At 46.2% G+C, this 14,742-nt stretch overlaps 2 protein-coding genes across 4 annotated transcripts; both read right to left on the bottom strand.

Moving 5' to 3' along the window:
* Positions 1 to 65: 65 nt before the first annotated feature.
* On the bottom strand, positions 66 to 1,204 carry LOC111835017 (SPRY domain-containing SOCS box protein 4). Its single transcript, XM_023794902.2, has 2 exons — positions 496 to 1,204; positions 66 to 184 (listed from the first exon to the last, which is right to left on the bottom strand). Exons 1-2 carry the CDS (start codon positions 1,202 to 1,204, stop codon positions 66 to 68), a joined length of 828 nt encoding a protein of 275 aa, XP_023650670.2.
* A 1,945-nt stretch (positions 1,205 to 3,149) lies between these two features.
* On the bottom strand, positions 3,150 to 13,856 carry actl6b (actin-like 6B). 3 transcript variants are annotated; one of them, XM_072717364.1, is made up of 14 exons: positions 13,589 to 13,856; positions 11,103 to 11,179; positions 9,671 to 9,839; positions 9,231 to 9,331; positions 8,981 to 9,078; positions 7,935 to 8,029; positions 7,303 to 7,409; positions 6,370 to 6,459; positions 5,659 to 5,696; positions 5,280 to 5,394; positions 5,042 to 5,122; positions 4,040 to 4,135; positions 3,731 to 3,817; positions 3,150 to 3,341 (listed from the first exon to the last, which is right to left on the bottom strand). In XM_072717364.1, the coding sequence occupies exons 1-14, from the start codon at positions 13,611 to 13,613 to the stop codon at positions 3,261 to 3,263; spliced, it is 1,260 nt and encodes a 419-aa protein (XP_072573465.1). In that variant the 5' UTR covers positions 13,614 to 13,856; the 3' UTR covers positions 3,150 to 3,260. The 3 variants fall into 3 exon arrangements, with proteins under 3 accessions (XP_072573465.1, XP_072573464.1, XP_072573466.1); XM_072717363.1 differs by lacking the exon at positions 5,659 to 5,696 and adding an exon at positions 5,959 to 6,020 and having other exon boundaries at positions 13,589 to 13,855; XM_072717365.1 differs by lacking the exons at positions 5,659 to 5,696; positions 13,589 to 13,856 and adding an exon at positions 5,959 to 6,020 and having other exon boundaries at positions 9,671 to 9,835; positions 11,103 to 11,153.
* Positions 13,857 to 14,742: the final 886 nt, after the last annotated feature.

Genomic DNA, 14,742 nt, shown 5'->3' with positions numbered 1-14,742 from the left:
TGTTGATTGGAAGATGTGGGAAGTGTTCTCATTGGACAGCAGGTCTAGGTGAACTGGAGATCACGTCAGAGAAGGCGCCGGAGAGCTGGGGCCAGCCGCAGGTCATCCACATGCTTCCCTTGGTCTTTGCCCAAGGCTTGGCGAACAGATAGGCGGCACAGTGATGTCAGAGATGGAGGCTCCCCTGAGAACGAGAGGGGGTGGGAAGATTAGGAGACAGGCTGGGGGCAGCTAGACTGGAACCACTTAGTTACTTAATCAATCTCGCTCCCAAAGCCTCACACTCTCTACTCAATCATAAAAGCACATGTTATAAATATTGTGTTAATCTAGCTGACAATCTAATCTAGAGTGGCCTGCAAGGCCGTTTCTCTGAGGGAGTGTACAGCCATTGGAGATTATTGTGTAATTGTGATTATTGTGTTTTGATGAAAGCTAGCAGTGATGTAGGCTGTTTCCCACTGCTATCGCCTTCTGACGTCCTTAAGCACTCACGGGAGGCACCGTTCACGTAGCGCAGGCCGATATGACATCGACCCCACACGCTGCTGGCAGCGGGGAACAGAGGGGCTCCTCGTGGCAGGCCCCGCATGGCCACACCCAGGAAGCAACCGTCCACCACGAAGCCCAGGGTCCCAGCATCAGCATCCAGAACCATCAGGATGCTGCCTGGCACGGCCACTGGGGGGCGCTCTCCCCCTCCATCTTCTTTGCTTCCAGGGTAGAGACCCTGAGGCATGTTGCCATGCCAGAGTTGGTTGGAACCCAGCTCCCACCCCCAGGACTCCTTATCTCCTCCAACCAGCACCCTGTAGCCTGATGTCTGTAGGGGGCACTGCTGAGTGGCCACGCCCACCACGGCGTGGCTCCCCCTTTCTGCCGGATCCCAGCTCACCTCCCACACGTGCAGCCCCACCCCCTGCCCCAGGGCCGCCCGCACCGCATCCGTACTCTGCTGGGTGGGGACACGATGGGCCACCACTCCACCCTGTATCAGGCAGAAGTTTGGGGAATGATGGCCGGGGCTCCAGAGGGACCGGGGATCTGCTGCGGGGGCCGGGGGGGTGTCCAGCAGGACTGCTAGACGAGACACCATGGATACAGCCAGAGGGTGAAACGGGGAGGAGGAGGATGAAGAGGAGGACGAAGAAACTCTACTCCAGGTAGGACCACTATTCAGCCATTTACACAAAGCTAACCCCATTCTGCACACAGGAGAATTCAGTCAGGGATCCAGACAGGTGACATCCAGGGCACTATGGACACAGAAGGAACAAAGAAGGATTATTTAGTGTCTAATACAGTATAGCTACCACCAGGCCTGCCCAGTCCATTTGGGACCCTAAGCAAAGTTTGAGTAACCTAGTTGAGGGGCCCCCTGGTGGCCGCTGGGCCCTAAGCAGCCTCTTCATTTGCTTATGCCTTGGCCGGGCCCTGGCTACCATGGTAAAATACCCCACGGATCTGTGATAGCAGTAGCCTACCAAGCAGGAACACCTATTGCAGGTCCAGGTTAACCGAAAATGGTTTGCTAAAGACGTGCTGGTCTGCGTCCCGTGCACAGGATTACCGAGAAGTTTGCGTGGAAAAAAAATAATTCTTCAACCCTGCACGATTTCTTTATGTGTCAATATGCCGGAACCAGCACTCAAGTTAAAAACGCATCTGTTAATAAATACATCAATAATTAAAATAAATATTGTTTTCCATTCCGGATTTCACCCCTTAACTTGGGACATTAACAGATTGTCGATCTAAAATGTTAATGTTACTTATGTCTGTACCAATGAACAAGTCACATATGCTCAGCTAAATTTGCATGGTTTATCTTGATATACAACAACTCTTAGTTGAATGCTATATATATATATTTTTTTTTTTTTCTTTTTTTTTTTTTCACAATGTCTTGCCAACAATATTTTTGTTGACCTCCAGTGTGGTTTATATTAACTTTGAAGTACAACTGAATCTTCCCCTGGCAGGTTTCCACCACTGGACCGTTCAAACACCTCGAAAAGGCAGCTGACTCACCAGCTTGTCAGATGGATGCTTGTGTCCGCAAACTGTCGTCTTACGCCTGCCCTGGCCAGTCTTGCTGCCTGTTCTCCCCGCTCCTGTGCTCCAGTAACCAGGTCTCATAAGCTCCCCGGGCATCTGTCAAACACCCTCCTTTGTAGCTTCAGCTGGCAGCTCCGGAGCAGTGCACTCCTGCATCAGAGCGACGTCACAGGTGCTGCAGAGTCAAGGACTGCGGGGCCACTGACGTCTGTGCTACGTCATACCAAGCGTGTGTTATGGCTCTTCTGGTGTGTTTGTTTTCTTTTGTTGTTGCAAACATGCAACGCAGGATATACTACACATCTAATGCTACGAAATCTACAGGCCAGTCGTCGCGACCAGTTGCTGGTGGATGGTGCTCGATGGAAAATTCTTAAATTCTGCAAGTCGAGATGATTTACATATTTTGAAAATGTTTCCAAAGCTGTGCTTCGGTAATTGCAAGATGAGTCTTAACGTTTATAATGATATTTAAACAGTATTTTGCATTGTTCACCATTCAACGATGTTTCAGACAAAACCACAGAGACAAAAGCAGTCTGTGAAATCTCAAGATCAACACGTAGTTAATGAAAGTATTATGTAAATATGATTTCTCGTGCAGATATTGGAGGGTGACATTGTTGCCTGAAACCTCCAGATTTACTAAATGCTGCCTCCGCTCTGTCCTATGTGTGCGTGTGTGTGTGTGTGTCCAAAGAAGTTTAGTTAGACTGGGGCAGGGACCCTGTTCCATGGAGGGCCAGTGTGGGTGCAGGTTTTTGGGATGGCCTCTCAAACAGCCAATAATAAAGCAGTGGTTCTCAAATCCAGTCCTGGGGGCCCACTGTTATTGGCTGATAGAGAGGTCAGAACTGTTAGTATCTCTCATTGTATTTCTATGTGCCCAAGAGAAACAATTGTAAGATGGATGGATGGATGGATGGAGGTAAAACTTCATCATAATGCTAAATGTGGAAAAAAACTGAGCAGTTTACAGATTCAAGTATTTGTTCTGAGAACAAAACCGGGCGTGGAGCTTAAATATTAAACAGAAAGTAAGTGAGAAGCTATAGAAAGAGTGAAAACAAAGAGAAATACAGAAACACTATGAAAACCAGTAGTTGTGATGGTGGTTTTTATTCTGCCCATGGGTTCAGAGTCAGTTTGTGTTTTGAGCACCCCCTGCTGTCGCTGTGGATGCTTGCTGCGCCAGCTGGGGGTCAGGGACATTTCCTCTCCACGGTCTGCTTGCCGCCCTCCTCATACTCCTGTTTGGAGATCCACATCTGCTGGAAGGTTCCCTGAAATAAAGAGCGAGAGTGCAGCTGTGTAAATCTCCCTGCACAACAACATGGGCGTATGTGGCTTCATCACCTAGTTAAATAATAAATGTAATAATAAACATCCTTCTGCAGGGGTGATTCTAGGTTTATTTAAGGTGGGGGGCATAAGAGAGGGCATAATTCATACAAAGGGGCCAACCTTATCATTAGCCAATGATGTGTTTTGAATCGGTGAGTGACAGGGGAGGGGACACTCTAGGGGCCAATCAGCTTTCAGTTGGGGGCAGTGCCCATGTGGCCACGCCCCTGTATGTGTGTCTGCCTTGCTGCCGGGTGTGTTGGGCACACACAGTGAAAAAGACAGATGGATGGGCAGACAGATAAAGACGTCACTCCACGTGACTCACCAGGGAAGCTAGTATGGAGCCCCCAATCCAGGGGCTGAAGCGACGCTCCATGGAGCTGTTGCTGGCGATCAGCTTCAACCTCATGCTCTGTTCATTTGAGGGGGGTGGGGGGTCAGGTTAGGATGGAGAACAACATAGGCGGATTACAAACGCCCTTCTGGGATCTGTGTCCTTGCTGTGTCATGCTGGAGATGCTATGGCCTCTCTGATCTGTCAGACTAAAACATTCCTATTCACCATACACTCTATGCCAGTGACTGTGCCCTTAACCTGCGTGTCTGACCGAGTGGGGAGAGACACGCTCCCTACCGGGGGGGCCTTCTGGGACAGCTCCCTGTTGAGCCTCTCTGTGAAGCCTTGTAGAAGAGTATTTCCCCCGGTGACAACAACACTGCCGTACAGGCCCTGAGGAAGACAGACACAACTGAGTAACAGCACTGACAATCCGGCCCTGAGGAATACAGACATAACCGAGTAACAGCACTGACAGACAAGCCCTGAGGAAGACAGACACAACTGAGTAACAGCACTGACAAACCGGCCCTGAGGAATACAGACATAACCGAGTAACAGCACTGACAGACAAGCCCTGAGGAAGACAGACACAACTGAGTAACAGCACTGACAAACCGGCCCTGAGGAATACAGACATAACCGAGTAACAGCACTGACAGACAGGCCCTGAGGAATACAGACATAACCGAGTAACAGCACTGACAGACAAGCCCTGAGGAATACAGACATAACCGAGTAACAGCACTGACAAACCAGCCCTGAGGAATACAGACATAACCGAGTAACAGCACTGACAGACAAGCCCTGAGGAAGACAGACACAAATGATTAACAGCACTGACAGACAGGCCCTGAGGAATACAGACATAACCGAGTAACAGCACTGACAGACAAGCCCTGAGGAATACAGACATAACCAAGTAACAGCACTGATAGACAGGCCCTGAGGAATACAGACATAACCGAGTAACAGCACTCACAGACAGGCCCTGAGGAAGACAGACACAACTGAGTAAAAGCGCTGACAGACAGGCCCTGAGGAACACAGACACAATCGAGTAACAAGACTAATAGACAGGCCCTGAGAATTAGTACTAACGACCACTTTACTGTCCACTCCCTGTACAATGTTAAAGTACTAACACAGGTCCAGAGGAACACTCACATAAGCGTAACAGCACTGACAGATGTGCTGAGGAAAACAGACACCACAAGGCATCGTATATTTCTCATGAACATTTCTGCTTTTAGGAATATTTTTGCTGAGACAGCAAACCCTGCACAGGCAGACACTCACAGGGCGGATGTCTATGTCACACATGCCAATGCTGGTGGTGACCACGTGTCCGACTCCAAGCATGGTGTTCCCAGAGAGACCCTGGAGCAAGAAACAGATGGAGGGATTCAGAAACTCTTCACCCAGCAACACAAGTCCATAGAATGCGATGGAAACTGAGTGTGTATGTATAACTAATAGAGAAAAATGAGGGTGCTAATTCAGTACAGTGGATTGTTGTGATGTCAGAATGGATGACCTTGACATTAGAAGGGTCAAAAAGGCCTTCTGGGATACGTAGTCTCTCTGCCCCGTAGTCGGTGGTATAGCCACTGGGCATCTCGTAGTGCACTGTGGGCATCTGGGCAGCAACTCTGGGTCAGAGGGCAGGGGAAGTGTAGGGTGGAGGAGAAACACGAACTGATTAGAAGAGATGGAGGAAACGAAGGGTAGGGGAGGCACAATGTAACGGAGGAAGATGTCTGCGAGTTTTGGTTTTGGGTTTATTTTAGCCTGTTTTTTAGTTTTATTTTTTTTGCTTTACCTTAAGGTAAGGTAAGGTAAGATAAGACAAGATAAACTTGATTAACCCCCCAAAGGGAAATGCATTTATTTAAATGCTGTGTAATAAATCTCACCTCTGTCCTGCTAGGTCACTTTTAATCTGAATATGAATCTGAGATGGGGAAAAAAATGGAAGGAGGAAAATGCATGCCGGTAAGAAATGAACAGTTCGGCTTTTAGCTTGTGATTTTCAGTATGCAAACTCACACAGAGATGCTGCTGACAGAGGATACCTCTAAGTAACTGACACTTCCGAAAAATGAGCAAATCTCGCTTCCTGTTTTTTTGTTGGTTTCGGGTCAGCCCACCCCCCTATTTCAGTCCAAATGAATCGGCTCAGAGAGAGGCCGCCTGTGCTGGATCGAGCCACTTACTGCTCGTCATAGGGGGAGTCCGACACTTGGAGCACCGAAGCCTGAAAATCCTGAATGATTTCCTGGCAACCAGGGGAGAGAAAGAGAAAATATCTGCTGCTGCTGAACTTTTATGAGGGCCTCTGAGAAACGAGGACATGCTTTTAAACACAAACAGTAACTTGTCCTAAGGGTGAGAAGCCATCTTCCATGAAGGCTCACTTGTAGGTGTTTGTGCTGTGTTTTTTGGTATCCTGTCATAATAGTATCTTCACTAGTGCTTAAGTAATTAATATCTGAAGTATAACAAAAACTTGACCACCCCGTGGCTCAAAATGGACTAGAGACATTTGGTCCCCACAACGTAAGGTACACCAGGACCACATACTGTACACACACACACACATACTAAACACACACACACGCCCGTACATTACACATGTATGTGTGCCACGACTTAGTGACTGGGGGCAACTTGTCTTTCTTTGTCCAGTTGGGTGGAGCTCCTTCCCTCACTGGCTCCTGTGGTGGGGAGTGGGGGTGGGGGTAGAGAGGATTACATCATAACTGGATCCAGAGGAGAATGATCAATATAAAAAGTAGGGCGGAGCTCTGGAGGACAACCAATGGGAAAATGCATGCAGGTGGATCAGTAAAAACAGCCTGAGCTTCTAAGCTCTAAATGTATGATGCTCATGACCACAGCTTGATATAAACTTCAACTGTCTACAGATGGTAGAATAACTTAACTTTTAACTTACTTTGGTTTGCAAATGTGACAAATTAATCACTGAAAACATCAGCGGTACACCAAAAGTGAAGGCGGGCTAGAATGTCTGAGCTTAAAGGTGGAGCACAGGGTTTTAAAACCCAAAAGTCTGGATTCATCCTTGACGTTACCATGATGATTACATGCATTGTGGACAGTGCAGAGCTGGGCCCTCTGCAAAGCACTCTCATTATCCACACAGACTAGACTAGACAGTATCTCTATATACATTCATTAATAAAATCCGGAACTGCAAAAAATGCCAAATTCCTTATATAGCTGTAGGTAAACGTCTGTTTCAATGTCTTGACTTTGAACTTAACAACAAAGATTACTTTTAAAAAAATCAAGCTTTCCCATTAAGAGCAAATGTCACTACTACTGCTTAATATTACAACACTACACCTCTATTCAATGTATGTTTTTCCTACCAAGGCAATCAGACCAGAGTCAAGCCATTCTGAAGCCAAGGTGGCCCAGCCAATCAGTTCAAGGCCCTTCTCAGGGCAAGCTGGCCCAACCAATCACAGCCAAGCTATGTCCACCCGATAATAGTGAGGAGCCCTGAGGTCGGGGCTAGGGTGGGGTTTGGTCACCTTGGCGGCGATCATGTACGGTGGGATGATGTCGATGTTCATCTCCTGGAAGAGCTCCCGGCACTGCATGGTGATGAAGTCCCCAGCCAACGGAGACTTGACGATGCCTGGAAGGAGACACTGCGGCAGCCTGAAACAGGCTCTGCCCTCTGGAGGACAGACTAGGAGCTATCTGTCATACGTCTGGCTCCACATGTCCCAATTTCATGGGATTCCGGCACAAGATCCACGACACCCTTATATCACATTATAACCAGTACTTTTATATTATTTAAAATGGATACAATATAAATGTATGATATAAAGTGAGAACTAATGACAGCATGCATTTTGCATCGACCTATCGGCATTCTCTGAAGTACCTTGTACTTTAAAAGCACCCTTTCAAAGCACTCCATCTGAGCTCGTTATTTTGGATACATTTTTTTCTGACAAGCGCTCTTTTACAAAAAAGCAGCTGCAGGTTATCCTGATAAATAAAGTAATCCGGATAAACAAATCCATAGGTACAATAATATAATAACGAAATCTGTTTTTCCATCTAATTCCTGTTATTTTATTGAAATTAGGCTAACATTACCTTTTGCAGAGAAACACAAAAAACCTTGACTGCCAATAGGGAAGGTGCATACCTTGCTGAAGGACGTACCCATCATGCACTGGTATGGCTGTCGTGTGAGTGGCACCGCTGTCTAGTACCAGCCCAGTGGCTCTGCCATTGGCGAAGCTGCTCTTGGGTCAAGGGGCAACGGCTGAGTGTGATTGGCTGCCCGTAGCCAAACTACTGGCTGCCCGACATAACCAGTGTACCATGAACACTACCCTAAGCTCTATTTACACTAAACCGGTAACTGGTGAATGAATGAGAAGATGTTTATCTCATCTCATCTTCAAACTGCTTCTCCTATTGAGTACTATTTTTATTTCAATGGTAACACATACATTACGACAAACTTCATAATGCATTTATAATGCATTTACAGAACATTAAGTGCTCCTTCATAATGCATTCATAGAACATCATTAAGCAGCATGTAAGTATACCTTAATATGAAGGCACACTTAATGTTTGTCAATGCATTATAAATTATAAATTGTTACCAAAGTTTGTTATTATTGTTATAATTATTGAAAGTGTTATGAATGCTTTAAGACATATTAAGGCAGGGGTAGGCAACCCGGATCCTGGGGTGCCGATATCCAGCAGGTTTTCCATCCTACCGGGTCTAACCTCAAGCAGATAGTAACTCGTCAGGTAGGATAGAAAACCTGCTGGCTACCGGCGCCCCAGGATCCGGGTTGTCTATCCCTTTGTTTAGGTATACTTACATGCTGCTTATGGATGCTCAATGAATGCATTATGAAGGTGCATTTAATATGAAGCATTACCAATTCATGTCTCAATTAAATTCAAATCATTTTAACATGGCCCCCTTCCAGAAACAATTGCACTAAATATTTAATAACAAGCATCGACTGACATAACACATTATATTTATATAGTCCAGTGTTTCCTAATCCGGTCCTCAGTTCATGTTTTTGCTCCCTCAGAGGGAGCAAAAACATGGGTTGGCAGTGGATCGCCAAGGACCGGTTTGTGAAGTCTGGCCGCACTCTGACTGACAGCTTGACACGAGCAGCAGACCTCAGGCGCCGCTGAAGTGCAGGGGACGGATACGCTGTGAGCACGGCGGTCTTACACAGGAAGAAGGCGGGGATGTTGTAGTGCTCAAACATCAGCTCTGTCAGCTTCTCCCTCTTCACCCGTGTGTTCCACTGTACCACAAACACACACGTTTAAAATGAACCCAACGCCAAGCTCAGTTTGATCACTAAAGATGTCCATTGATCTTTCGCCCATTATTTCGCTTTTTCAGGCCCCCTCTTTCCGTTCTTGATTTACTGATATGGGCTGATGTTCTACTCACCGGAGCCTCTGACATCAGCACTGGGTGCAGACTGGGCTCTGACTTGATGTGCTTGCAGTAGGTGTGGTCCAGAATGGCCCGGAAAGCCTCCCAGTCCTCAACTGCAAACAGGGCCACATTTCCAAGATATTTCTATATGATAAGTACCATCTGATGACCCACAGCCAGAGCCAGCCCCACCCTTTTCAGGGCCCTAAGCAACATTTCATAAACCTAGTTGTCCTTCCCATCCTGACTGGCTGATCAAATAGGGCCCCCTGGTGGCTGCTGGGCCCTAAGCAGCCGATTGGTTCAGTAACACCTTGGGCCAGCCCTGCCCATAGCAACGGGTCGTCATTCTGCCCGAATTCGGGTTCGATATTCTTCTCAGAGCAGCCATGCAGGAATGTAGCAGAGCCGTTGGCATGCAGGCATGACGTGGCCACAAGAGGTCACTCAACTCATGCCGTTCTTCAGTGGTGACACTGTCTCCACCCCTGCGCGGGCGACGTGCAGCGCGTTAGTGTCCAGATAGAAGGTACGCCCCCCTGTGGCCTTCTCCTGCTCTCCCGCCAGCTCTCCCCCGCCTTCCTCATCCACCTGCACCCCCAACGAGGTTGGGAAATCTGCCTGCCAGAGGCCAGAGGATCCGGGAATGTGTCCGGAAAATTGGGACAGTGGGAAGAAAGGGGAACCATGAAAGGATGAAGGAATTAAAGTAAAAGAAAGGAGAGGAGAGGAGAGGAGAGGAGAGGAGGGAGCCAGGAGTGAATTGAATGAATGTGAAGAAAGTAAAGCAGCAGTTAGTACAAACTAACACCCCTGAAGTACAGTACTCTGCAGAAGGCTCAGGCAAGGAAAATGTTGAAGGTATTTATATGGTAAGTCAGTGTATATTTGCTAAGAAAAAAGCACTATTTAACACTAAGGACACATGCAAATGAGCAGTACCAACATCGCTTCAGTTCCCAAACCTCTCCTCTGGGGCACCACAGTCATTCCACATATTTGCTGTATTTCACTACCACCTGACTTAATTAATTAGTTTAATGTGTTAAATTAACCAATGAGGTATTGATTAGCCAAACCAGTGGCCTGTACTACGAAACGGGGTTACTGGCTTATTGGGGTAACTTGTCGGATTTAAGTTACCAGTTTAAAAGGACTTCATATTCATTCACTTGAATTTTGCCCAGACTACCTTAAATCCGACAAGTTACCCCGATAAGCCAGTAACCCCGTTTCGTAGTACAGGCCCCAGGTTTGCTATTAGCTGAGTCAACAAACACATGGGTGTATGGGGTGGCTGCTGGGTTGACTTTAGGGGAGGTTTTGAAATGGCCAAACTGACACACTTTGACAGACGTAATATCATAGTTTTACACCAACATGAAGATCATTTACACGTCATTTTCTTTGCCTAAGTACTTTGCACAGTTACTGTATGTAAAAATACATACAAAACAACAGAAGAATAACAGAGCAGAAAGGGGGGACCGAAGCGGAGAAGGGGGCAGATCAGTGATGTAATCATCATATCACAGAGTAGCATCAAATCCACTCTTCACTATGATGTTTTTAAGGGACATTTTACAAGTATCTGTCCACTCATCACAAATGGACCTGCACTCCACTATTTCTTTATTTAAGCTCTTAGTTTGTTTAATCTAACTACAACTTTATTTATTCAGCTGTTTTTTTTGCCAGAGGAACTGAATGTATACATAGATTATCTATATACATTCAATTCAGGATTTGCTGACTGGAATGTAAGACCATGTGACCTTGGGTCCCAGTCATGTGGCAGTAGAGTCCAGTCAAAGAGTGACAGGCATGATCTAGCAGCCTCGCCTGGGGGGGGGGGCTGGCAGGGTGCCCAAGGGGTGGGCTTACCTTGGGACAGTCCTCACCCGCATATCCTGCTCTTGTTGAGAAAGAGCCGATGTCAAACACAAGGGCCCCCACCTCATCTTGGGGAAAGCAAGGGAAAAAATGTGTGAACAGGATGAAGGGAGACAGGGAAGCCAATAATGAGAAGGAAGCAGGCAAGACACCCAAAGCTGTCGGAGTCCTGCCATTGAGCTGACGTCTCCCTTAAGTATGGTCACCCTCATTCCATCCAGCTTCCAGCTGCTTATCAAATACAGAGTGGGGGGGGGGGGGGCTGGAGCCTAAAACATGAGGCAGGGATACTCCCAGGATGGGATGGCAGACCCTCACAGAGCACACACACACACACACACGCTCTGCATAACTTACAGACTGCATGAACCGTAAGCGAAAGCCAAACACATGCAAACTCATCACACACAGAGCAGAGGCATAATTCAAACCTGCAACCCAGAGGTACGAGGCATTACAGTGCCCCCCCCCCCCCCAACTGAGCCACCATGCCAACTTCCAAGAGATTCTCATTTCTTTTAACTGTACTTAAAGGCCAAAAGGTAGTAGGTATTTGTTCATAAGTGAGGGAAGGAGGCTGTGGGACATCAACAGGCGGATTGGTGAAGCAACGGCAGCAATATGGAGGCTGTACCATTCTGTTGTGGTAAAGAGGGAGCTGAGCTGGAGGGCAAAGTTATCGAATTACTGGTCAATCTACATCCTTACTCTCACCTATGGTCACAAGCTCTGGGTAGTGACTGAAAGAATGAGATTGCGGATACAAGTGACAGAAATTTCTTTCCTCCACAGGTTGTCTGGGCTCAGCCTTCGAGATGAGGGTGAGGAGCTCAGATATTTGGAGCCGCTGCACCTCCAAAGGAGTCAGTTGAGGTGGTTTGGACATCTAGCTAGGATGCCTCCTGGACGGCTCCCTGGGGAGGTGTTTTGGGCATCTTCAACTGGGAGGAGGCCCCAGGGCAGACCCAGGACACGCTGGAGAGATTATATCTCTCGGTTGGCCAGGGAATGCCTTGGTATCCCCCTGGAGAAGCGGGTGGCTGGGGAGAGGGAGATTTGGGCATCTCTAAGAGACCCGGACCCATGCAGATAAAATGGATGCATGGGTAGAGGTAGTAATCATAACCTGTCCACTATGTGTGGAGTTACTGTGTCTACATGGTGGGTTTTAGCATTGGCATGTAGCACAAGGGTTATTAAAGGGTTAATTATTACTGGTGCCCTCAACACTCAATATCAGTTGGAAATTCACACTTTGTCTACTCCTGTAAAAAGTGTAAGATACCACTCTACAAAATCAGAGCTTGAACAGCTTGCTAAAGAATAAGCTGGCATTGTTATGTATGAAAACCTGTGTTTGATATGTTTTATAGGTTTGCATGTTGCTTGTATGGTGTAGGACCGCTCTCTCTCCCTTTATTACCAAAAAGAGAGTTTATCCAGAGTGATTCTTCTACTCTACCAAAATGAGACCTTTGTAATTAGTTCAATACTATGTGTGTGTGTGGTTTTTTGAGTAGCACTCATAACTAAACTTAACTGTTAATTGATATTTATGATACAGTGAATCTTAGGATTGATATGTTGAGATGATTATATTTATTTAATAATTTGTTCAGCAATATTTTCTTAATGAACATTTACCTGTTCCTTCAAGCATTTGACAAAGGAAGTATTTGAAATATTACTTAATTCACAATCTGATAGTTTCAGTATTTAAATATAAATGCGACACCACCTCGCTATACAATCGGAAACGTGCCATATCACTTAAAAGGTTGGTTGAAACAGAAGCGATCATATGCTGTGGGTCTCCAAGGATGAAATACGCTGTTCTAAAAGCACATGCTGTCAAGGGCTCATCTGACGAGGAAGGAAGTTAATCATCATTCATCTAACAGATCGATAGACCCTTCGCTGGCCTGTCTGGAGCGGCGCCAGCCACGGCACTTCCCATCATCATCAAATCACAGAAGAATGAAGTCTTTATGAAGAAAGGCACCAGATTCCTACAGAGCAATTACAGATTCTTGGTCTCATAACACTTCATCGTATCCATCCCAATCGCAATATCCTCCATGGCAGGAAAAACGAGGAGTTACATTTTTGTTTTTGTAATTTTCCCTACGGCGTGTGTACTGGTAAAGGTGTCATGACAGAAACATTTCATGCCGCTCACATGCAAAAGCGCCAGCCCATGTCTGCACATCTAGACACATGATAACTCTCGGCAAAAAACAAAAAAATCGCGTACAGTTGCTTAACAACCAAATTGTGTATTCGCCATTCACATGTATGTAAGAGTTTGTCATTGCTGTATTTGAATAGTACTGTAGGTTCAGTTACACCCATTCATCTCGGCTTCCTAGTCTATTGCATCCTCTGTTGCGTGAGATTAGCAATGTACAATACGCCATCCGTGCCGCGTTTCAGCCGCCGTTGCGCAAAAGCACAAACACAAACGACAACGATCTTACCTCCGCCATAGACCCCGCCACTCATATTGTCATCTAAATATTATTCTAATCTCCCAGGGAAAATCAACAGCTAGCTGGCCGTGGAATAGCTAAGGAACACCTTATATCAAAACAAATGAAATGTTAGAGGACTGTGATTTCGGGTCAGTTCGAACTTGGATAAGGTGGTGAATTTCTGATTTTTTTGGGTCTGCGGGGTGATACACGTACAGAGAGCGGATTGCCCAAAAATACGCCGCTATCCTCACACTCTGCGCCCCCCCCCTCCCCAGTCCGCCCGTTCCCAATTATTTCCTCGTTGTCTCACGATTTCCCAGAGCTGGCCAATCAGATGTCGGAACAACGGCTGTAGGCTCATGCCATTGGCTAAAGGTGCCGGCCGGAGCTTTTAAAGGTCCCCGTTCGCGCATGTAACGCGGCCAGCAATTGTCGGTCAAAGACATTAGGGTGATTTTGCCCGCAAAGCCTGTTCCTGCCAAGCTGAATTGCACGATGCGGCAGTTTCGCTTGTGATTGATTACTGACATATGATCTCCACAATAGACAACGAATGACCCCAAAAGTAGCCTTTTGCTCACTAATTATAAGCCTATAGGCATCCCGCAATCTACCTGCAGTTTTGAACTAATTAACATATCATTGCGACAAGTATTTTTTTTAATCTCTGTAATATTTTCCTTGATCTATAATGAGCAAAAAGGACACTGGACGGTGTTACCACCATTTATCCAAAATAGCAGAGAACGCGCAGGATGCTTAACTTTCCTTTTCGCACGTTGGGGTCGGTAGGTAACCTACCTAGCCTGTCTACGTCTTCACATAATCTCTTAATGCATTCATTGTATCAACTCAGTCCTTTACTCAGCCGATCAGAGTTGCATGTAGACGTTTGTCAACAGAAGTCAGGATAGGTAAAATGTTATGCTTCAAATGTTAATATTCAAATGACGAACATATACGATGACTTCATTAATTGAAGACGACGATGGAATTTATTTTATATTTCAAATATAACAATATACCCCTACTACATAAATACGATACATATAGATATTTACAAGGCTGTGTAAAGAATATCCTATCCATGTACGTTATGCCTTACTCAGCCTAGCTAACTGCTACAATGTATATTATTAAGCTCATTTTCTGTACTT

This window comes from Paramormyrops kingsleyae, chromosome 10 (genome assembly GCF_048594095.1).
Source record: "Paramormyrops kingsleyae isolate MSU_618 chromosome 10, PKINGS_0.4, whole genome shotgun sequence".
Lineage (NCBI taxonomy): Eukaryota > Metazoa > Chordata > Actinopteri > Osteoglossiformes > Mormyridae > Paramormyrops > Paramormyrops kingsleyae.
This window is presented reverse-complemented; position numbering and strand designations above follow the sequence as displayed.